Source organism: Polistes dominula, unplaced genomic scaffold, assembly GCF_049000335.1.
Source record: "Polistes dominula isolate Pdom_NZ unplaced genomic scaffold, Pdom_raw_medaka contig_25, whole genome shotgun sequence".
Taxonomy (NCBI): domain Eukaryota; kingdom Metazoa; phylum Arthropoda; class Insecta; order Hymenoptera; family Vespidae; genus Polistes; species Polistes dominula.
The window spans coordinates 3,830,001-3,854,603 of record NW_028301094.1 but is presented as its reverse complement, the minus strand read 5'-3'; the positions used below and the strand labels follow the sequence as shown (position 1 = coordinate 3,854,603).

Here is a 24,603-nt window from a genome sequence, read left to right as displayed (position 1 = left end):
AATATTTTACATTTTCGATAAAATATTTTAAAAGTATTATAATTAAAAGTATTCGTTTTTTGACCCTTTTAATTTTGATTAACATTCGTTCGTTATTTATATCCGATATCTTATTTCAATACGTTGAATTCCACGAGAGTTATCGGTGACCAGTCCAGTTCCCCCTCCCCAATAATATAAATACCCTATATACATTATTATATTTAATTTATCTGTTCAAAATAATATTTGAACATAATATAATATATAACTCCTAATTACAAATTCATGTTGACGCCACGGGCAAGTAATGTAAAATTAGAATGGCATTTAACATATTACATAACATGGCCAAATATATTCTATCGATATTAGTTTGCAAATATAAATTTGAAATAAAAATTTTGATATTTCGTCGAGTTACGTTACCATTTCTAATATTATTCTAATACTTATTACTTTATATAATACGTATTATATTATGATAATAGTATTACAGTATATGATATATCAGTATTATACTAGAATAATAATATATATAGTATAATAGTACGATATGGATGAAAAGATAGAATATAAATTCTAGTTGGAGACTCGTATTGATATTCCCGACAACTTTTCATAGGCTTAGAATATCAATTTTCGTTGAAAAAAGAATTTATTATAACTTCCGTATCTTGACAAAAGTACATACTATGAAATAACTTGAATAAATATTACATTTTCTTCTGAAAATTTAATCATTTTTATTTGAAACATTTACATGTGTTATAATATAATCTTCAATCAAAAATAACAATGATATAAATATGACATTTATCTTTGATAACGTGGCAACTTTTATTTGAAATATTTATTCGTAAAATCAATTAAATGTTTACATATTCAGTCATATAGTTTCAAATGAGACACCAGGTATATACTTTGTACCCATTTCTCTCTCTCTTTTTTTTTTTTTAGTGAGATCTTACGATCTTTATAACGACATTAAAGATAACGCGAAAGCTCGTATCATCGAGATTTATACGGTTTCGTGGACTTTTGTATGCATAAGTGTAGGATCTGATCTCTCGAGAGACTATGCTAACAATTTTTTTATTAATTTTTTTTTCTCTTTTTATTCCGACTAATTCTTCTTTTTTCAACGAGTAGGTTGATATCTCACGACAAATGAAATATATTATAACGAACAAAAAATGTCTTAAAATTAATATTCATCTATTTCATTTTGCTTATTACAAAATAATAGAAAAACGTCATATAATACTTACGGATCGATGAACGATCATTTTCATATTTCCCGAGAGAAAGAGACGAGCTATATATACATCACGTATGTGATACGATTGTACGTTTTCCAGCGATTTCTCATTCGTTGCATATTCATGCATAGCTTTTCATTAATCGACTCGTATCGTTTTTCATAATCACATTTGAATAATAAAGAAGAGAGATACGAATGGAAAAAGAAAAAAAAGAAAGAGAGAGAGAGAGAATGAGAAAGATCGATCATCATCGAACAAGTTTTTTCGTCGTAGAATTGATGTCAACATGACGTCATCATTTTTCCGATTTTCAAATCGATTATTAAAGAAACGATAGCACGATATATTCAGTACTCTTTCCCAATAGCGTAATAAAATTTCAACGAAAAAAAAAATATATCCAAAATGAAAGAAAAAAATGATAAAAATAATATACCCTTTTGTATTTATTCGTAAAATGATTTGTTCGTTTTCTTATGCATCAAAAATATAATCATTATTTAAATCCTATCTAATAAATCAGACTAATTCGCTAATTGTATTTTGTGTCATTAAGGTGTTCCGAGGCGAACAAATAATTCCCGATTATTAAATATCGAGTGACTATAATTTAATGGAGAATATCGCTCGATAAAATATGTAACGAAGCGTGTTTTGTTTGTGCCGTAACGAGCATAATGATTCGTGCATCGTTCGATGGGATAATTGAAAATACGAGAAAATTTTTTACGCTTCGATAAAACGCCAGCGTTAATTAATAAATGGCCAAACGAGAGAGTGAGAGAGTAAGAGAGAGAGAGAGAGAGAGAGAGAGAGAAAAGAAATTGTTTGTGGTTCGCAGGAGCAAAAAATCAACTAACTAATAATCAAGCTCCATTGGAAATTTTTAAAAGAGATCTTTATAGCTGGTAATATGATCGGCTATTTTCCAAACTCATGTAATCTAGGTATCTTTACATAGATATACATATATATATATATATATATATATATATATTGGAACCCTTTCTCGGTTCCACGTATATAAACGAATCCTATTTTTCGATACATATAGCCATTAACATTACAAACTTTTTATCTCTTCCGTATCGTTTCCTACTTTCGACGAACATCATTCAACTATCGTAACAATTTTCGTACGAAACTTTGCCACGTGATGTATATCATCACATTTATATTATTCCAAGGATACACTGACGTCGATCAATCATCGCGTACGCCATGCTCGTCTTTATAACTTTTATTATGATCCTTTCAACGTGTTCCATGTCACACGTATATACTATTATTATCGATAGATAACTAAACTTCGTTTCTAAGCATGAGAATGATTTTTTATCATTGGTAAATAAAGTATAGAAAAATAATTACCGATATAATCGTAATTTTGTTAGTGGACTAAATAACTGATTTTATGATTTATTTCAATAAAAAGAAAAACAAATAAAAAAACAAGGAAATATGTAATTTAAACGTATTAATCAAATTTTCTATAGCGTGTATCACGTTGTTTGTACAGTTGACCTGATAATAATTCTTGTTTCTAAAAAAACAACATTGCACATGATAGGTTAAATGTGAATTATTTAAAAAAAAAAGGAAAAAAACAAGATATCATTCAATTGAACGAATTTGGAAATAAATAAAAAATTGGAATTTGTAAAGGAAAGATGTAAAGTTTCAACTCAACGGTAAATACCGTGCTGCGTTATCAAATGTCTATAATAAACCATGTCCGATGGTAAAGATACAAAAAGAAGCCGTAATCGAGACGAAGGTGGTCGTAAAATTTAGCAACGAATGAACGCGAACAGGAACGAACGAGCATCGAAACGAGAGAAACGAGCAAGAGCTATCGTGAAAAGCATCTACTATACATATACATACATACATATCCATGTACATACACTCACATATATACAAAATGTATCTATATCGAAATATATTTTTACTCGTTATACGTTCACCGTTCGAACGTTAAACGACTCGAGTTTCACGGGACTGGATAGTAGTGAATATTGGTTAACGGGGAAGTAAATTATAACAAACCGCGCGCATATCCGAGAGGTCTCTTTCCTTTTTTTTTTTTTTATAATGCTCACTCGTTGAATTTTACTTCTTTTGCTCTCGAGGAGATGGAAAAGAAAGGAAGAATAAGTATGAGAAAAAGAGAGAGAGAGAGAGAAATAAAAAGAGTAACTTTTACAAGTACTTTCGTAGAGTCCTGTACTTTTTCTTATCGTTAGTGATTTTTCGACTTTTGTTTACATTCAAATCGACCGCCGTAAATTCAAAGAGGATTCATCAACGTCTAGAAAACTTCGAAAGTCATAATACAAAAGTAATTTTGTATCTTTTTTTTTCTTTTCCTATTTGACTTATTTTTATATCTTTTATATTTTATTTTATTACATTTTTTTTTTTTTGGTTTAAACCATAGAAAAAACTAGGAGTAGAATTATGTCACGATTTTACCGGCACCGGAAAGTAATACAAATTTAGTATCCCTTCTCTTCCTTCCCTCCACCCCTCTCTTTCCATAGGTCGAACAACTCGTAAGACAAATATACGTACTTATCGTTCCTTCCGCCTCGTGAAACGACTTACGACCTACGAAATTTCACGTAACTACAATGTTAAACTGCTCAACGCCGTTTCTCTTTATCGGTGGCAACAAACACATATGTAAGTATAAGCAAGTATATAGAGACATCTTACGTATTATCCCTTCATACTTGCGTTTATATAATACCTACTATGAAATTTTCTCATTCATGTGCAAGCTCGTCGTAGCCAACTTGCCATCATACTACTCTCGCTCGCGTTATACTAAATCGAAATCTTACTCTTACTCTTACTCTAACTTGAGATTTCAGATTCGTCGTAAAGACGACTCTCGTAAAAGAATTGCGTTAAAGTTAACGTTCGACCGTTAAGAAACGTACCGATAAAATAAAATCTTAATCCGTTTCAAACCTTCGCCAAGAGATTTAGGATCCTCGTATTCTTTTTTTTTTTTTGTTTCTTTTTGACCCCCAACCTTCTCTCCCACACCCTTCTCCTCCTCCTTCTCCTCGCCACCAAATTCTTTTTCTTTCTCTTTTTTTTACTTTTCTCTTATATTATTCTTTGCACTTTTGCCACTTTTCGGTAAAAGAAAGAAAAAAAGCTTATCACACACTTATACTTACCGTTGTCCTTTCCATTTTTTTTTCTTTTTTTTCAAATCATTCTTTAATGATTCACGTATACAGTAGACGAGTTCATAAAGCACAAATTTTAATAAGACGTTGAAGATATTTATAATACGAATTTCTTGTTCGTATACAATAAAATATGAGAATTCGCCGTATTTAAAAATTAAATTAATCCTAATTGAGATTTATATTCTTTGTTTTCATCGTTAGTGATTTTTTCTGTTTCGTAATTGTTTCTTTTCATTTTTTTTTTTGTAATTTGTGATTTTAAACACACCGTTATTAAAAATAATTCGCTAAAAAAAACCAAAATTTTAATTTTTAAATATTTATATGTTAATTATTTAAATAAAAAAAGAAAAAAGAAAAATAGCGAGAAATATATTCATTTAATGCGATTTCCAATAGCGCGAATTTAATATAACGGCGTAACAAATTAATTACGTTATATATGAGTCTACCATATAGTCAATTATTCTGGCCAGCAGAACTTGTTAGATATTTATTTCTATTTCTCATTTTATCTCTCTTTTTTTCTCCTATATGATATATATATATATATAGAAAGAGGTAAATGTTCTTTACAAAATTTAACTCATCCAACTAATATTTTAATACTCTCAAGCGAATAGAAGTATTTTAAATAGAATTTCAAAATTATTTAACGAGATCGTTTAAAAGTTTTTCAGCTATCAGTGAAGTCGTCCTTCGTCGTCGTCGTCGTCGTCGTCGTCGTCGTCATCGTAGTCGTCGTAGTCGTCGTTTTCTCTTTGTCGTTGTCGTTGTGTCATCGTAGTCACGTTGGTGTACGACGACGAGTGGCATCACGAGAGAGTTTATACGAAAGAGGGAGAAGAATTTTAAACGAAACGAAATCTTTAATTCCCTTCTAGCCTGGAGGAGAGAAGCGGAGATTTAACATCCTTCCGCCCTTCCTCCATGCCCTTCCTCCATGCCCTTCCTCCATGCCCTTCTTCCATGCCCTTCCATCTCGAAGGCCCATACCCATCCGGTTTAATTCCTTTTTCCATCTTTCTTTTTATTTCTTTCTTTCCTTTCTTTCTTTCATCCTTCCTTCTTTTCTTCCGTTTCTTTTTGTTTCTTTTTTTCTTCTATTTTTCTTTTAAATTAAATGTAACATCTCTCGAAGATCGATCATTTTGAGATTATTAGTAAAACTAATCGTAAAAGACATAACCAATCAATGAAGTTTAATATTAAAAATCCACATGATTCTTTTTTCATTGTCTGTTTCAGCGAAAACGGTTACGTTTGCATCATGTTTCATAAAAGGGACGAACACGTGATGGAGATGCAACTATCAAAATGGAGCAAGGAACCGGACGACGTGTGCAACTCGACTACATTTAACTCTTATTCGACACCGTTCACAACGTTCATTAGTAAGTCAGAAAGGGGTCAGGAGGGGGAAGGGATCGTTCTGAAATAAATTTTCTCTTGGAATATTCGTATGGTAAAAGAGAAATGAGAGGAATGGAGTGATTCATTATTCCAAACGAATTTGAGATAGAGATAAAGATGGAAAGATAGAGAGAAAGAAAAAAAAGATTCGTCTATTCTTTATTATCTCATCTAGTCGACACATTATACTACCTTAAATAAACGATTTTCTCAAGTGTTGTGACAAGCACGAATCGAATTCGAAGTGATTTGCTTCGAAGCAATTTATAGTAAGCCGTAAATTGAATGTTCGTTCGTTCGTAAAAGAGAGAGAGAGAGAGAGAGAGAAACAGATAGACAAATAGACAGAGTAAGTTGCCGAAACGTCTTTTTTTAACTTCGAGTTTGACTTCGTGGCTTTCTCGATTTCCGTTATTATCCGTTATCGAGCAAACGTGTTTCTCACTCGACTGATCACTACTACTACTCCCAGTCTTACTCCGAGTAATCTCAAACTTGCAAAAGTCCTTGCTGTGAGATAAAAAGAAAAAAAAATATCGATCGTCGTTCTTTATTTGTCCTCTTCCTTCTAACAAGTCCGTTGTTGACCGAAAAAAAGAACGGACAAAAAGATAGAGAAAGAGAGAAAGAGAGTGAGGTAAAGTTAGACGGAAAGAAGAAACAAGAAGGTATAATCTCTTTGAAGAGTACGAAAAGAAGAAGAGGGTCAAGAGGACCAATGTTGAAGAGGCGTTAGAGGGACGACCCCGCTTAATCCAAGGGAAAACTCGAACTGGAACGTGTTCACCAACTATACACCTTGTTCGAACTTATTTGGACGTATACATACATGTATATACATACATATGTATGGGTATGGTATCGATCGATGAACGATGCCAAGACTACCATAAGATAAAAAGATAGAGAGAGATAGAGAGAGAAAAACTAAACGAGGATAATACTTTATCTCATTGTCAGTATCTATCATCGAATTTGACAAAAGCACTGAAATATTTAACAATCGTATAATCTTTATACGACAGTAAAACATAATGTAAACAGTATGCGTTATGTTTTTACCTTTTAACTTATTTCAATAAGAATATATTCTATATATATATATATTATATGTATGAACACGTATTATACGTGCACACGTGAAAAGTTACAAAGTATTAGGAATTTTAACAATCAATTCACGCAACATTTTACGAGCACACGTAACATCTTTCTCTCTCTTTCACGAATCTCAAATCGTTATAGCCATTATTCGATTCCATAAAGCGTTACGAAGAACCTGGTCGTTTCAAATTTATCACAGCTATACTTACGATTCTCTCTCTCTCTCTCTCTCTCTCTCTCTCTCTCTCTCTCCCTCTTTCTATCTATCTATCTTTTTTCTTTCTCTATATTTTTATTTCTCTCTATCTTTCTCTAACTTTCGACGTACAAATACGCGGAAGATAGCGTGCGCAAACGAATAAATTCCGTTCTATGTTGTAGTTGGGTTAAAAGTAGAAATGCATGAAGGAAATATGGTCGGGAGCTTTGGAACCTAGAACTTTTCAGTCGTGAAATTTGAATCTCGAGAATATCAAGAACTAGAAACTTTTTTTTTCTTTTTATAATCAGAACATCGTACTCGTATAGAATGTTCATCTATAACTATTTGTACTATGTGTTTTTCAATGTATATAAATATATATACATTTAATTTGTGATATTGATAAATGTGAGATTGACATGTTTATTATTTATTGTAGTATCAAGGAAAGGATTATTTGTTGAAAATAATACCGTTACTAATGTTTTCCATCTAGATCAATGTACACTATAGAATTTTGTCACAAAGTAAGGATAACTTGTGGTTGACTTTAACCAATGTGAACTTTAATCAACGCTGTACTGTCTATTAACAGAACACGAGATACTAAAATGATACGAATTTTCAGAAACTCTATTAGAAACCATACCGGCAACCATATGTATATATGGGTCATGAAAAATATTGTTACCAGAATACGTGAGTGCATCGTTCGAAATGTGTAGGAGGTCATTTAAAAATAATTTATATTCAAAAAATAATTCTTTTTTTTTATATTAGTTTTATAAAATCATGACAAATGGAAAACAAGTAACATACATAATATATCTCTCTTTTATCAATATTATAAATAAAATGTATGTACATTGAAATAACGTATAATTTCAAAATTATTAAATGATAAACGAACGTGTATAAAAAAAAATATCTCATAAAATATATATTTAACTAACATTTATTTTACTTTTAATTAAACAAAATGAATGGAACAATGTATTAAAAATATTTTGCAATCGATATAAAACGTCTAGTATTTGTATTTTCATTTTATTTTTATATTTTCTTCTCTGTTTGTTTTTTTTTTCATGAACTCGCATTAGCATCGGATCCAATGACAAGACAATGTCCGTACCTTGGTCGTTACGAGATTGTTTCCGTGGTGCAGTGGCACAGTGCCGACAACGTCGAGGATACTCTCGAAGTGGACGGCGAGTTAAGCATAGCAAACGTCGTCAAAGTACAGAACGTTAGAGTGACGTCGACGCCGTTCCCAAGGCGATGCCATCACGAGAGAGTTCGTTGGTTGGACATTGGATGCAGGACACCCGATCGAATGGAGTTTACGACCTCCTGCAGCGACGAAGCTCTATCTGGTAAGATCCTTTAGTATTCTATCCTTAGCATTAATCTTCGTTAGTGCAGTTTACACGAGTAATTAACTCGAAGATATTTTCTTAATGAAATATCTTCCGAGTGAAACGATCAACATCTTCTATCTCTCTCTCTATTACTCATGATCATTGTCTATAGAAATTTCGATGCCACAAAAATATATTCCTCGCATTACTATTGACACAATTCCAATCTAAAAGATGTAATGTATGTTCATTTCTCGAATATATTCACTTTGTTTCAAATAATTATATACATTTGAGGTTAAAGAATTAATAAGGACTTAAGTTACTTATAGCAAACGTGTAACATAGATAACAACGAAATTTAGCATAGATTCTATTTTTTTTATTTTCAAAAATCTATTCATTTATAAAAAATATACATCATCGTTTAAAAACGAGAAAGTATTGTGTATTCTACATGAATGTTGTTAACAACAGATTTACGAATCGAGCCAATTTGACTTATTCCAAATTTTTTTGTGATTCTATATATATATATATATATATATATATATATATATATATATATATATATATATATATATATATATATATATATAAAACTTAAATATTATTTTTTTAAAATATATGCTTAATTTTAATACCGTAATGAAATATACGTACATGATAATCCCTTCCCTCTTCCCACTTCTTCATTCAAACAATGTTTGTAAGTTTTTAAAAAATAGTAAACAAAACATTCGTAAATCTAGTATTAAACAAAACCCTAGGATACGATATGACACAAGAAATTTGCATTATAAACTTTCTTGTAAGATACCTTTTTCTGCCTTGCATCCCCACAGACTGTCTCAAATGAAATTTGATAATCGATGGTACATTAATTAAACATAAAATCTATAAATACTACATACGCAAGCTTATAGATTGAAAGGTTGTCTGAATATTGTAAGCATTAACAAGTGAAGTATTAAAAGGTGTATCGAGAAAAAATATAAAGAAAGATGAGTAAGTTAGGAAGAAAGGAGGTGTTAAGGAAGAAGAAGAAGAGCGATATTTTGACGTAAGACGTATGACGTTGAGTCTTTGAAATCGATGTAAGCCCTCTCTCTTTCTCTCTCTCTCTCTCTCTCTCTCTCTCTCTCTCTTTCTCTTTCTCATCATCGAATCTTCTCTTTTCCCTTTTTCTTTATACACTTTGCTCGTACTTGAACGAAGGTTGGATGGATCAGACACCGCAGGAGCTCGAGTGAGAAGGAAGAGTTCGACTATGACTGTGGAACACGTCCGCCAGGAACATCTTATCGGATTACTCGCTCCAGCTCACACCCCTTGTCCCGACCCGTTTCACCCTCAAGCATAACAACCCTCTTTTCTCTCCTTCCTTCTCTCTCTCTCTCTCTCTCTCTGTATGTCTCTCTCTCTCTGTCTCTCTCGATCTAACTTTCTGTCTCTGTCTCTGTCTCTGTCTCTGTCTCTGTCTCTGTCTCTGTCTCTGTCTCTGTCTCTGACTCTGACTCTGACTCTCTTGACTCTTACTCCGAAGTAAAGTTATCGAGAAAGCAGCAACGATAGTTAGTCGAAGGAAAGGCGCTGGCGTGACGGCTTCGCTAAGGTCTACGCGTCGGCGCGTTCCTCGCAAGAGAATTCTCGCTTTATTTAGTTGTAAGCACGTCGACGCCAACTCCAAAAGGGTATCGGTCAATTAGTTTCGTTGCTTCGTTGTACGAGCTTTGGAGAAACAAAGGAAAGAGAGAATGAGAGAGAGAGAGAAAGAGAGGGAGAAGGAAACTCAACTTTGGAAGTCGACCTAATCAATTTTAATCATCGTACTTACTAAGCGATGATTATCACATTACATCGTCGCCTTTCACTTTAACACGTTTAATATAACATAACATTTTTTTCCTTATATTAAAGATCTTTAAAAAGATTCTTGATAATAAAGGATTATTAACACTTTGCACTAAAAGTTCTTTTTCATTCATATTATCTACAACTCAATTTCTATAAAAAAAAAAAATCATATTCACATATTATAAGTAAATGATATATGCGCATTAAAAAAAAAGTCATAGTTGATATGTTGTAGACTAAATTGAATTTACTATAATTTTTTTTTCTTCATTGTCTCCATAGCAGAGCCATCGAGTGCAAAGGGTTAATATTTTTTTTTGTTTGATTTATATTTTTACTATAATATCGATTTCTTTTATCATTCGTATCATTACACGTATTACTGGATCGTAATTAATTGCCGATTAATCGTTAAAGGAATTATAACTTTTTCTTTTATGATATTTTATATACATATTACTGTAAAAAACAGAAATTTAAGAATGTTAAAATTCATATAATCGTTTGTCGATACATACCAAATATGTCGATGAAAGTTCGAGTATTTAGGTTTATTCTTATACATTAATATTTCGAATATATTAATATCCTTTGAATAATGTTAATTCTTATATATTAATATTCCAAACGACCATGTCAATCTTTACATTGCCCAATTTCAGTCTTTCATGGTAACATATGTTATACATATAGGTAAAACAAGACCATTTTCAACTAAACTTTACCCGAATCGTTTTAACAATTCCCAGAGCTAATTTACTTTATGAGATTGTCACGAGGAAGTTAGAGATGAAGTTTTTTTATTTTTTCAAACTCATCCATCTTTATGATCCCTAGTATCATTGTAAATGCACTTATCTTTATATTAAAGAGTAAAAAAAGAAAGAGAGAAAGAGAAAGAGAGAGATAAGGAAGGAGAGATGATAAAGATTGGTTGTTAATTTACAGCAGGTTTGTAGCATAACCTTTATCACGGTCCTACGCAATAATCCTTCGAGGTATTAATGCACTTGAGCCTTGAGACAGAAGACAAACCACGTTTCGCATCTGGATTCTAGAATTATTTTAACGGAACGAGCTTTGTGTCTCTTTCTCTCTCTCTCTCTCTCTCTCTCTCTCTCTCACTCTCTCTTGTTGATTCTCTCTTTCTCGACCGTATATAGTGAGCAAGTGAGCGAACGAATCGTAGAGCGTTGACAGAAGCAGGGATTTAGGCACTCGAGCCTCCTCTTTCCTCTCCTCGTGTCTCGCGTTTCGTAATTGAATGTGTATGTGTGCTCGACACAAGAGTAACGAGAGGAACGAGTGGAAAGCAAAATGGCTGTTAAGACTTCGTACAAACAATTGATTTCTCTCTCTCTCTCTCTCTCTCTCACTCTCACTATCTCTATTTCTAGATCACTGTCGTTATCACTATATCTCTATCCTTCTCTCAATTCAACACCATGCAGAATTCACGTTGTTCACGATTTACGATGAATTGATGTCGAGTATTATATTATATTTTGTTTTATCGATTCCAAGAATTGTATTTATTTTCACGAAATAATTGTGATCCAACGATAATGTCTCATTATTATTTTATAATAATAATAATAATCGTAATGCATCTTATATTGCATTTGGTCGAGTTGTCCAGTTTAAAAATTTCTTACCGAACTTACACATCCCCCTCAATAACCATCCCACCACTCTCTACACCTTCGGTTCTACTTTTCAATTACGACGAATTTTCTCGTTCATGAAAACGTCGGCTACTTTTCTCGACCGTTCAACAAATATCGGCTTTGGCGAAAGTTGTTTCTTCGGAGCTTTCAACTCTGGATAAAATCGAATGTGGATTTCGATTCGATGAGATCCGTGAAGTGAGAACTCTAGCTGCACATTTCTACCGATCTAAGTTTCTTACGGTTTTCTCAGTGAAATGGGTAAAAGTAGAAGAAAAAAAAGAAGAGAGAGAAAGAAAGAAGGAAAGAGAAATAAGGTGAACCACGTTATTAGTTTCTCGAACGCTTGCTGATACCGATTTTCTACGTACACAAAGCTGAAAGAGTGCTATATCGATAAGAAGAGAAGAATAAAAGTTAAGAAGAGAAAGATAGAAAGAAAGAAAGAAAGAGATAGTAAGAGTTTCGATGAGCGCCGCTGTAAATTTTCCCTTCGTAGACTCTCAACTTCGATCAGGTGTACTCGCTCGAATTGTCGCGACCCATATCGAACGATTTACGACTTTGCTATCTTTTCGAGCCGTCGAATACGGGCGAACTGAATTGCTAGAATGTTTTACCTCTTGAATCCTATTTGAAATTTTTTAATTTATCATTTCTTATTTTTTTCTTTTTTTTAACGTTTAAACTATAAACAATGTATATTTGTTTTTTCTATTGAATCAATTTAAATGATTAATTATTGATTAAATACGTTCTGTTAGAAGAATTAAAATTTACTTAGATTTTGTTTAAAATGTTAATTCGAAATAAATCAAATATTTTATTTCAAAAATATATATTAATTCATATTTATAAGAAAAAAAAATAATAATAATATAAAAACAATGTGAAAACTCACTTTATTATAATTATTCATTTGGAGTAATTCAACGAAACATGTTCAACATGTTTTGTCAAATTGATTTACGTAGACTTTTTATTTAAGTCACGTGAATTGTATTATTTGCATATGTCCAATATATGAATAGTAAACATATCACATACATGACCTGAACAAGAAATTCAGAATAAACTGCTTTTCAAAGATATCAAATTTTAATAAGTCTCATATTTTGTTTAATTTTCACAGAGTATTTGTGTCATGGAACCTGGATCGAAAACGACACAGCTTACTTGGTGGCGAGTACCGATGTTGGCCGTTATTGTCTCGTTTACAATGCATCTGCTGCAACGACTAGAGATGGAGAACTTTCTGTAACGGGTCATCTTGCATCATGTCCGAGAGCTTCACATCGGCATTCTGTTTCTTGGCAAGTTAACCTCACTTCCTATGGTAAGCATTACAAAAATTTGATAAAATTTGAAATAAAGTTTAACGTCTTAAGGGGGGGGGGGTACTTTCTCCGTACGGCAGATTCAACAAGAATTACGTGTAAACGATAAAATTACGATCGATTTAACAAATAAAAGCTGTTCTTTACACGAATACATTTTAACAAAGCTTTTCATAATTAAATTATAATTTTTCTCAAAGAAATGATACACATATATTTTACTTAAACGATTTACTTTAATAATTAATAATAAAATGAGGTATAATATATAATAAAAGATGTTATCCGCGAAAGCCACTATAGTGGCGCGTAATGCTTAAAAGGTTAAACAAGGAAAACTGACACACTTGATGATATTTTTCTTTTATAATATTTTTATTTCTACTTTTATTTTATTTTTTTACTTTCATTTATTTATTTTCAAATAAAATGTTAAAATCATCGATAGTATCTCGTGAAAAGATTTCATATCGTCGTATCATTTGAATTTCAAATTATCAAATCTTTTTTCATTTTTCCTTAAACATTTTCTCTCTCTCTCTCTCTCTCTCTCTCTTTTTTTCTATTTCTCTATTTCTCTCTATTTCTCTCTTTATTTCTCGGAAAATAATTCTGTTCGCAATGACGAAATCTACACCGCACGTATGCATATAATTTCAAACGCGAATATTCGCGTGTTTGTACACAGCTTGATCTCGCTGAGTAAATTTATGGTCGTGCCACATCTTCATACGTTCATTCGTAGTTTCAGCATGGTATAAACGTTCATGTGTCAACCGAAATAGAAGAAGATATAAGTTAAAATACATACTTGAAATTCATTTTGTCAGAAAGTATTTCACGTAACATGTGATTCGAAATTGTTACCTTTTTTCTTTTTATTTTTTTTTTTTTTACAAAAAATTTTTATATGAAAAATTTTACAATTATGTAAATAATATGTTAACGTTTAAACGCAGCTACATTTATTGAGTATCATATTCGATATCGCTTTAGAGAAAATCGATTATTCAAAAAATGAATACATTACATATATATTATATATATACAATATACACGAATACATAATATAAATAAATAAATAAATAAAGACAGAAAGGGGAAGGGAAAGTCAATTGAAGTACTTCTCACGCGTTATATTTTATGACACGTATGTACGTCATATGTATATGATTGTAACGAGAAAGCTGTCCGTCCAATAATTTTACGAACATGTATTCATACTCTCCATCACGATTTTGCAACGATACGTTCGTTTAAAATTGATTTGTCCGTTGCGTTAGTTGGCTATGTTGTTGCTCGTTCATAAAGCGAACATTTACAACAGACACACGTATTGTATGTGTTCAAAAATAAAAGATGTATATATGTATATATGTATATAGTAGATGTACGTATAAGGTAGATAGATATTTGGTAAGTGTGATCTATTGCTAGTGATAGATACAATATGTGCAATATACAATAGATACATATTTGTTCCTGTTGTTTGCAGTTCAATGCGACGACATCTCGTCGGCATCGTCGTGGAGGTCACACGTGTCCACTACCGTGGTCATCATCGTCCTCAGCAGCATCCTCTTTGGTAGATACATCGCGAGGTGATGCCACTGAACCTTGAAGCGCCGTTCGCGAGTGGCTGTATAGTTTTAAATTTGGAAGAAAATCTTTTTTCGATGGACGATGCGACGAATTTTACAAACTAATGTGAAAGAAACAAAAGAGAAAGAGTAACCAAATAAAAAGATAGTAAAAGAGAGAAGAAAAAAGAAACAGATAATTAAATATTATTACTTATTATTATTATTATAATTATTATAATAATTATTATTATCATTATTATTATTATTATTATTATTATTATTATTATTATTATTATTATTATTATTATTATTATTATTATTATTATCAACTCGCGAGTGAAATAAGAAAACGAAAGGAAGAAAGTATATGTAATAATCAATTTTTTTAGTAATTAAGGAATAATAATAGCACTTTGTGCATCGTAAAAAGATATTTGAATGAAGGAAACAATGATAAGGATGATGAAAAAAAAAGTAGAAAAATTGAAACGATGAAAGAGATAAAAAAAAAAAATATATCGTGTGAAGAACGTGGACGCAAGCTGTGTATGCATAATTTATTTATTTACTTATATATTTATTTATTTGTTTATTTATTTATTTATTTATTTATTTATTTATTTATTTACATCGATAAAATAACATCTCTATTAACATTTAACATTACTACTTATCAATAATATCTATTATTGTTATTACTTATAATTAAATATTTAACATTCGCTACGAATGTGGCAGAATCGTAAAACGACGATGCAGCACCGGCTTTTTTTTGCAGGAAAATTCAATAGAATAACGCAAAAAAAAAACGTTCATCCAACGAGGAAAAGTTAAAAAGATCTATTCTCCCCTCCCTCTTTCTTCTTTCTTTTTATCTATTTTTTTCTTTTTTATTTTTATTTTATCTTTTATTTATTTTATTTTATTTGATTTTTCTTCTCTCTTTCTCTCTCTTTCTCTTTCTCTCTCTCCCTTTTCTCTCTCTCTCTCTCTCTCACTCTCTGTGTGCTATTGTGCAAAAAGAAAAATCCGATATCAGCAGTACATTCGATTTCGTTATAAAAGGAAAGAATTAGTTGTATGTAACGCGATCACCGGCTATTATCGATTTGGATCGTAAACTATTCAATAGAACGGTGATTCTAACGTTTGCATTATTGATAAATCGAAGTAAAACGACGAGAAATAGGGGGAAAAAATAAAAAATAAAATAGGTTCTGTAATAATAACGAAAGTAAATTGAAAATATTCTACATGCTAGTTTGTTCGAATCTTACGAAGAATTATTTATTACAATAAGTATAGATACATATAAAATAAAATTAAATGATAATAAACGTGTACGCATAGGAATTACGAGAGCGATAAAACAGGACAGGAAAGAAACAAAAAAAAGAAATAAAAACATTAAGATAAAAATAAAAGTAAAAAAAAAAGACGAATAAGAGCAACAAGGTCAAGAGATTCGGCGTGATTTTATTTTGCTCTCGCTTGGCGTAGAAAAAAGTGAGTGAGTGTGTGTGAGAGAGAGAGAGAGAGAGTGAGTGAGTGTAAAGAATGAATGAGATAGAAAGAAGGAGTAAGTGAGTGAGTGAGTGTAGGGTGTAGGATGGTAAATTCGATTCTGGTTTACTCCCAGTTCACTTCGATTTCACTCCCATTGGTAACACGGTCATATATTCCGTGCTCATACCTTCGTTGGAAATCTGATTTTTCCGCTACGTTACGATTTGCTTTTACTCCCATAGTGGTAACTTGCTCGAGTAACTTCCCTTTCGTAATTTCGTAGCAATTTCGATTCGACGTAAAACACATATTATATTATACTTGTGTACCTGCAACCAACCCGTGTGCTGTTACCTATATTTTATTTCTATTTTTCAAATAATACATAAATGACCATTACCTTTTTTTTCTGTCGAACGTTATGTTAAATAAATATATAATTTAATACATATAATATTTATATAATATATATCAATTATATATTTATATATAATATATATTATTTTATATTTTTTATTTCATTCATATATATTATATATATTATAATTATATATATATAATATTTATCTATATTATAATTATATATATAATATTTATATATATTATTTTATATTTTTTTTCGCTTTACACAAGTATAGCTCAAAATATATTTAGTAACGAAGTAAAATAATAATAAGAAGAAAAAGAAAAACAAATACATAATTGAATGTTGAAAATTCGAACGTCGAGTAATCATCAGAAATCTATGTATTTGTATTGTTATATTACATATGTATAGAAATATTTACTATATTTTTCTTCTCTTCCCTCTTCTCATCGACCCCCCCCCCACCCTTTTAATCGATCGATTTCCTCTATAAGAGATTATTTGGCAAGAATCCCTCAGATTTGGTTCTCTTTCCATTTTTTTATTTTTTTTTTATCCGATGAACATAAATTATGATTTCTATTCTAGAATTGCGTCAGATTCAGAAATATTCCATATTCCGATAAATAATATTTCCTATTCATGTAGAGAAAGGAAGAAAGAAAGAAAGAATAGAGAAGAGAGAAAGAGAGAGAGAGAGAGAGATAGAAAAAATAAATTGAGAGTGCATCGTGTTGAACGAACAGAATGTTATATAAATTGATGTATTATAAAAACAAGGGTGCTGGGGCCAATATTACGTGAATGCGTTGATAGTCGACCGAGAGAAATGAGAAAAAGCGACAGAAAGAAAAAAAAATACAGAGAGAGAAAGAGAGTAAGAGAGAAGGAATGAGTGAGAGAGAGAAAGATGGAAGAACAGAACTTGCACGCGTGTATATGTGTGTGTGTGTATGCGAGTATGAAAGAGATATGGAATGAAAGAGAGATTTTACGAAAAAAACGAAAAAAGGGATGATGATGATGATGATGATGATGATGATGATGATGATGAAAGCGAAAAGAAAATTTATAATACATATTTTAAGGGTACCATGTAATACTTTACTCTCTCTGCCACATTCGCAATTTCGAGTGACGACGAAGGATACGTTACATTTGAAATAAAAAAAAAAATGAAAAAAAGAAAAAAAAAAGACGTAAAAAAGAAGTAAAATAATTAAAGAGTTCGAGTGTACTTAATCCGCGTGCTTCAATTTAGATTTTTGTGAGTATAATGTAAAAAAAAAAAAATAGAAAAAAAATGAGAAAAAAAAGGAATAAGTAAGAAAATTAAAAGAGGAAATCGATCTTCGTTCATTTGCTTGTTTTATTTAATTTTCTCAAATTTCAATTTTTCATTATCATCGATATTTTAGTTAATGAGAGATATTTATTCAAAAACAACGTAATTATTATTATTATTATTATATCATTTTGAAGATACTAAAGCGGAGGCTCTTTACTAAACATACGTATTTCTTCTTTTGCATTAACGATTAAGCGGTTTTAAAGATATAAATATATACATACATATACATATAAATATATAAATAATATATTATAATAATATACATACATGTATAAAAATTATTTTAGATTATAAGATATCTGTAAAAAATTAAGAATATAATGCACCTTTCTGTATAAATAATAAATAAAAAAAGGAAAAAATAATAAAAAAGAAAAAAACAAACGAATCCGCTAAACACTTGATCGTACGTATTATATTATAAATATAATATATATATATAGATATAGCACGGCCAATAAGATAAAAAAATAAGAAAAATGATGAAATTTTTTAATCGTTTTTCGAATTATAACGACGACAACTGCAACGGTGACGACGATACTCGTCTCGATCGTCTCGCCGTATAAATCTCGACTTATGAAGACAATTTGCAAGAAAAAAAAAATAAGCGACATATCTATAATATACGGTATGTAGAACGAAAAGAGAAATGGAAAGAGATTAAAAAAAAAAAAAAAAATAAACGTTAATATCTCGTAGAAAAAAATTAGAAAGACGGACGATTGTTTTTCTTCTATGATAAGAAAAAAACTATCTACCAATTTGTAAAGAAAAAGAAAGAAAATCCAAGAAACAAAACTAAAGAATACGTGTGTGTGTGTGTGTGTGTTGTGTGTGTAAGATTTGAAAGAGAAAAAAATGATAAATAAGAAACTTTAAATATTCGCGAAACCACGACAAAGTAGTAGTACTATAATACATATTTTTAAGTGCTATCAATTTTAATTTAAAAAACTTTAATGATATGGCAAATCGTCGAATTGCACGTAAAAAGTAAAAAAGAAAAGAAAAGAAAAAAAGTGAGCGATTAAAGCGATCTTTGTTATCGATCGAATAAAATAAATAAAAAAAAAAACGCAGTCGTCCGTTACGAAGAAAATGAACTGTTTAAAAGTGACGGATTTTCTTCCGAAATCTTTCGTTTTAAATAACTAAACTCGATTTCCGTTTAATTCGCGAATCGACAAAATATTTGATTCGATATGTAAATAATAGATGTAGTTAAAAAAAGGGATCGAGTAGAAACGGAGAACAAACAACGTGTTTTCGAGGCGTACGTTGATCGTAGCACGGTCGTGTTATACTAATCATTCCTGTATAAAGAAAAGAGAAAAAAGATAAAGCAGGATGAAAGGAAAAAAAGAAAGAGAGAGAGAGAGAGAGAAATAAAAGAAAAAAAAGAATGAAAGAATGTAGATTTCAGGGTATTTATATCGAGGGTTATATAGTTATACAGATATACAAAAATATTAAAATTATAAAATATATTAAAAAAAAAAGTATATATATATATAAATATTATATATTATATGTATATATACTATGTTTTTATTGTTGTAAAGTTAAGAAAGTAAAAACGATCGAATAAGTTCGTCAATGAATGATAAACTTTGAAAAGCATCGAAGAATAAAAAAAAAATTATATGATTCGCATTGTAATAGCACGATCGCACATAAATAAAATCCAATCTTAACACTAAACTTATCACGGAAAATTATATTATTACATTTAATTGTAAAGCTTTATCTTTTTTTTTTTATTTGCAATCTTCTTTAATTTTAATTACAATTGTAAATATCATTTTATTAATATTTAAAAATAATTGTTATTTATTCAAGACAATACAAAATTGACTATCTTTGAATTATTATTTGAAGATCAATCGTTTGGACGATTATAGTATAAATAAATAGAAATTAACTATCGATAAGTTTAGTGTTAAATGTTCGTGGTCGCGTTACAAAACCGGATGTATTTTATTTTGGCAAAAAAAAAAAAAACAAAGAAATCCTTCCTTAGGGTGGAGAAAACGAAAGATGATTCTTTTAAAAATACTTACGTTCGATTTAAAAATAATAAAAAAATATAAAAATAAAAAACGAACAAGAATAGCATATATAATTGTAATATGCGAATCATCGCTTGCTTTAAAAGGTACATAACTAAACAATAAGTACTAAGAGCACATGGCTTTCTTAGCGAGATATTCATCGATGCACGTTTACTTGGCTGTTTCAAAAAAACCACAATTGCTATCATGAGTCTGTCTCCTATTTATTTTGTTACATAGCTTACGCCAGAGTTAATACATTGCGTGAATATAAGAAAAGGCTACACGATCGTTTATCAGCAAAGAGAGAAATTTGAAATGATAAAGTAGAAGGAAAACAAAAAAAAACCAAATCAATGTTCCTTATCTTTTGCAAACTCACAACCTCAAGCTTTAATAATTTGATTCCAAAAAAAAGAAATAAAAGAAAAGAATAGAATGAGAGAGAAAAGGATAGAATATAAGAGAAAGATATTAAAATACGAAAAAAACTAACGCAATGATTCCTAATTTTGAAAATTACTGTGAATGTAATTTAATTATCTTGCTCGTCGTTTCGCGTTAAAATCTAGTGTCGGAACATACACATGCATATAAATATATATATATAAATATACACATACACACACATACAAAACACATATACAGACATTCACGCACGACTGCCTGTAGAACGTGACACAACGATTATTACCGTCTTTTAGTCTTATTATAACAAAATAAAGAAAGAAAGAAAAAATAATGCGAAAGATATGGAGTACGATCGGTGGTGATCTTTAACGATTTTGTACATGGGTTATAAAGAGTATGCCAGGTTCGACTATATATGAGTGGAAAGTAAATAAAACATTTCATTGTGATCGTGAAAAGGTACGAATGGATAATCTCTCTTATGATGAATACATTTTTTACCAAAAAAGTTATATCAGCTTTATCTCGCGAACGAACTTCACGCGGACTATATTAAAGTAAATAGAAAAGTGTATGTGTGTGTGTGTGTATGTATGCGTGCATATTGGTACGTTCGAGAGAAATAAAAAGCGAGAGAGAGAAAGAAAACAGAAATGTGTGTTTATGAAAGAAAGAGAAATGAATGTTGAGAAAAATGTGTACGTGTTGTACGTAATATCGGTAAGATGAAAGATTAAGATTAATGAAGAAATGGTGAAAGAATTAGAAAAAAAATTGGTACAAGTTTTCTCTGCACTGTCAGACTCGATTAAAAAGGTACTATTATACTAAAAAGAAAATGAAAATAAAAAAAAAAAAATAAACAACAAGAATAAGAACAAAAAAATCCACGCTTAAAAGCCACCAAAAATCTCTACATACTGAATGTTTTACTATCGGATTAAAATATTACGATAATACTTATTAATGTAAATGGTTTTTCATTATTATATTATAGATGTTACTCAATAATATATTTACAAATAATATTAAGCCAAAGTAATCGTTTTATTTCGTCCTATCTGGATAAATGTTGTGATCCACGTTTTTTCTTTTTCGTTTTTTTTTTCTCTCAAATATATCACCTTAGAAGTAAGGAAAAGGAAGGTAATGTGATTGAAAAAGAAATATTTAGAGCAATGAAAGAAATGACCCATAGAAAAAGCAAGTTCCGACAATAAATATGTTTTTATTACACATATATTTCGTACGAGGGTTACACGATATTAATACATGTTCATTTAACTGTCCAGCAATCAAACACGTTGTATTTTTAATTTTTTCTTGTCACCGTGATTATCATTATCATCATCATCATCATTATCATCATTGTCATCCATTATTATCGTCAAAAATCATCATCATCAACATCATCATCGCTGTGTTTACTATCATTCCTCAGGAAGTTATCGGTAATTGTCACACTTTGTAAAACATTGTCATTAATCTAAAGTAGTCTCGAATCACCCGAAGAAATGAAAGAATAAAAACGTCGCGCTTTTCAATGCTTTTTAAAAGGGCATAATTTTGTTGTTGTTGTTCCATTATTAGTTGTTTAACCTATTTTCTTTTTTAATTTTTAATACTGTTCGTGCCCTTTTTTTCTTTACATTCGTAATGAACAATTGATAAAACGATTATGAGAGTTTGGAAGTTTTGGGTGCATAATAAATTGTACCTGCGCATTCACGATATTGTTTCCATTATATTATCATTAAAATTATCTCTTAAACGTATTCCACGATAACTAATTAACACAACGTCGTCTCAGACACATCGGACGATTCATTTTAAATTTTACTACTAACTTCCAGTTGTTATCTTTTTTTTCGATCTTCCGTCACTTAACGACGACAACGAAGTTAATTACATTGTTTTTTTTTTATTCTATCTTTTTTACTTTCTTTTCTCCCTTCATGCTATACTCTTTTTTATTCTTGTTTATTTTTTGGTTTCCTGACCTCAGTTCTTTTGTGTTAATAGATAATTATTAATCTTTATAACCTCGTTGCTTATGCCCTAAGAAACTTCGTTAAGTTGATTTTTTTTTCTTCAGCTTACAATCTAATCGTGTACTTCGTAAATCTTATAATTAAATTTTTTAATAATCTAAGCTTGGTGGCCAGCACCAAAACACTCACTAAATCACTGTCTACGGACACAGATACAGATTTTTTTCGTTCTCGATAGTTGATACGATTACGTGGACCAAAAAGAGATACCACACACATACATACACACACGCACACGCATACGCACACACACGCACACATGAGTCTCCTCCTCAAATTCTTTTTCGCTTTTTTTTTTTTTCATCTTTTTTATAAGTTTTTTTTCTTCCTCGATCATCAGCATCATTATCATCATTATAATCCCTTACGCGTTTCACGCACGACAGGTAGAGGAACTTACTATCTATTAAATATGTATAAGACGTTTTCATTTTTTTTTCTTTTTTCTGTTATTCCTCCTTCTTTCAAAATTGATTTCACTACTACGATATAATACAATGATCGTTCGTATGTGCCTCGATTATTATTTTGAGTTTTTTCCATCTTTTTTTTTTTTCTATTATATAGTAAATCCTTAACTTTATAATGACTAATCTTTGAATGACTACTTAATCGAAGCGAATTACGAACGACTCTTTTCGAAAGAAAATAATACGATTTTGAAGGATCAACGCACGCTTTTACATTGAAAAAATACTAAACGATCGACGTTCAGAAGATCATGAATTTTGTCTTCATTCCTTCCCCTTTCTTTCCTTTTCTGTCTACATATGAATCAAACTAGACTTTGAAATCAGATCTTTATATATATATATATGTGTGTCACGCGAAGATCGTCTCGAACGTCGAACGTGAACAACTCAGAGAAAAGTTCGAGTGGATTCACAAAGACATTAAAGCGAAGTTGTGTCTATATTTTATTTCTTTTTTTTTTCTTTTTAATTTTTTTTTAACTATTTTTCCTTTTTTCTCCCTTATATCTGTTGGTGACATTTTTGTTTGCCATAATAATACATCGATCTGCAGTGGCGGGGGGAGAGGTTGGGGGGCGGGCATTTGTGTTCTATAAACACATTTACAGGTCCTTTTCCATTATAATTTTCTATCGATCGCTACAAGCCAGGAAAGAGAAAAATACGTGGTTCCGTGGCGTGGCGTGAAACGTTATCGGTAATAATAATGGCGTACTCGATGATGATCGACCTTTCTTTTCTTTTCTTTTTTTGTTCTTTTTTTTTTTTTTTGTTTTCAACAACAATCATCACTAATATTACTCTTTGGTTAGAAAGAATTTTTACTTCTCATTTTAAGACTTCCTGCGCTTTATGGTCGCGCGTCTTCGTCAATTTTTTAAATTACAATTTTTATTTAGCGTATTTTGTTAATTATTAGAATGCATGATTACTCGTGATATTTGATGTCTCTCTCTTTCTACACGCGTTTACATAATTTTTTTTTGTTTTGTTAATATTATTTTTTTTTTTTTAATTATTTTTTGTATAATATGTGTGTATATATCTTTATATACGGTCTGTGTCTCTCGTCCTGTGTAAGAAATAGCGCGAAAAGTGTACAAAAGAGCGTATATGTATATTATGTAATTTTTTTTTTTTTAATGTATGTGTGTCATGTCACGCGTTCTCAAATGTTATTTTTCATTTTGATTCGCAAGAAGAAAGCATTTTTATTTTTTTTTTTTTGTCGTTTCTTATGTGTTTCTTTTTTCTTTTTTCCTCGTCGCGAGTTCGAATGTGAATTAATTTTAATACAAACCTAACAAGTCCAGCTCTTTTAAAACGCAGTTATATATTAAAATTAACCATCCATCTTTTTCATCTATAATAACATTTTTCTCGCTCGCATAGTCTTTCCCCCCCCCTCTGTTTCTTTCG

The 24,603-nt window shown here is 30.5% G+C and overlaps 1 protein-coding gene across 1 annotated transcript in view; it reads left to right on the top strand.

Annotated features, from left to right (window-relative positions):
- LOC107063752 (uncharacterized) overlaps positions 1–23,959 on the top strand; it is a 260,720-nt gene extending 236,761 nt beyond the window's left edge. The window contains exons 9-12 of the mRNA XM_015315817.2: positions 5,699–5,844; positions 8,270–8,542; positions 13,184–13,387; positions 14,884–23,959. Coding sequence (XP_015171303.1) covers positions 5,699–5,844; positions 8,270–8,542; positions 13,184–13,387; positions 14,884–14,993 — 733 coding nt within the window. The 3' untranslated portion in view covers positions 14,994–23,959. The remainder of the gene's footprint in view (positions 1–5,698; positions 5,845–8,269; positions 8,543–13,183; positions 13,388–14,883) is intronic.
- The last annotated feature ends 644 nt before the right edge of the window (positions 23,960–24,603 follow it).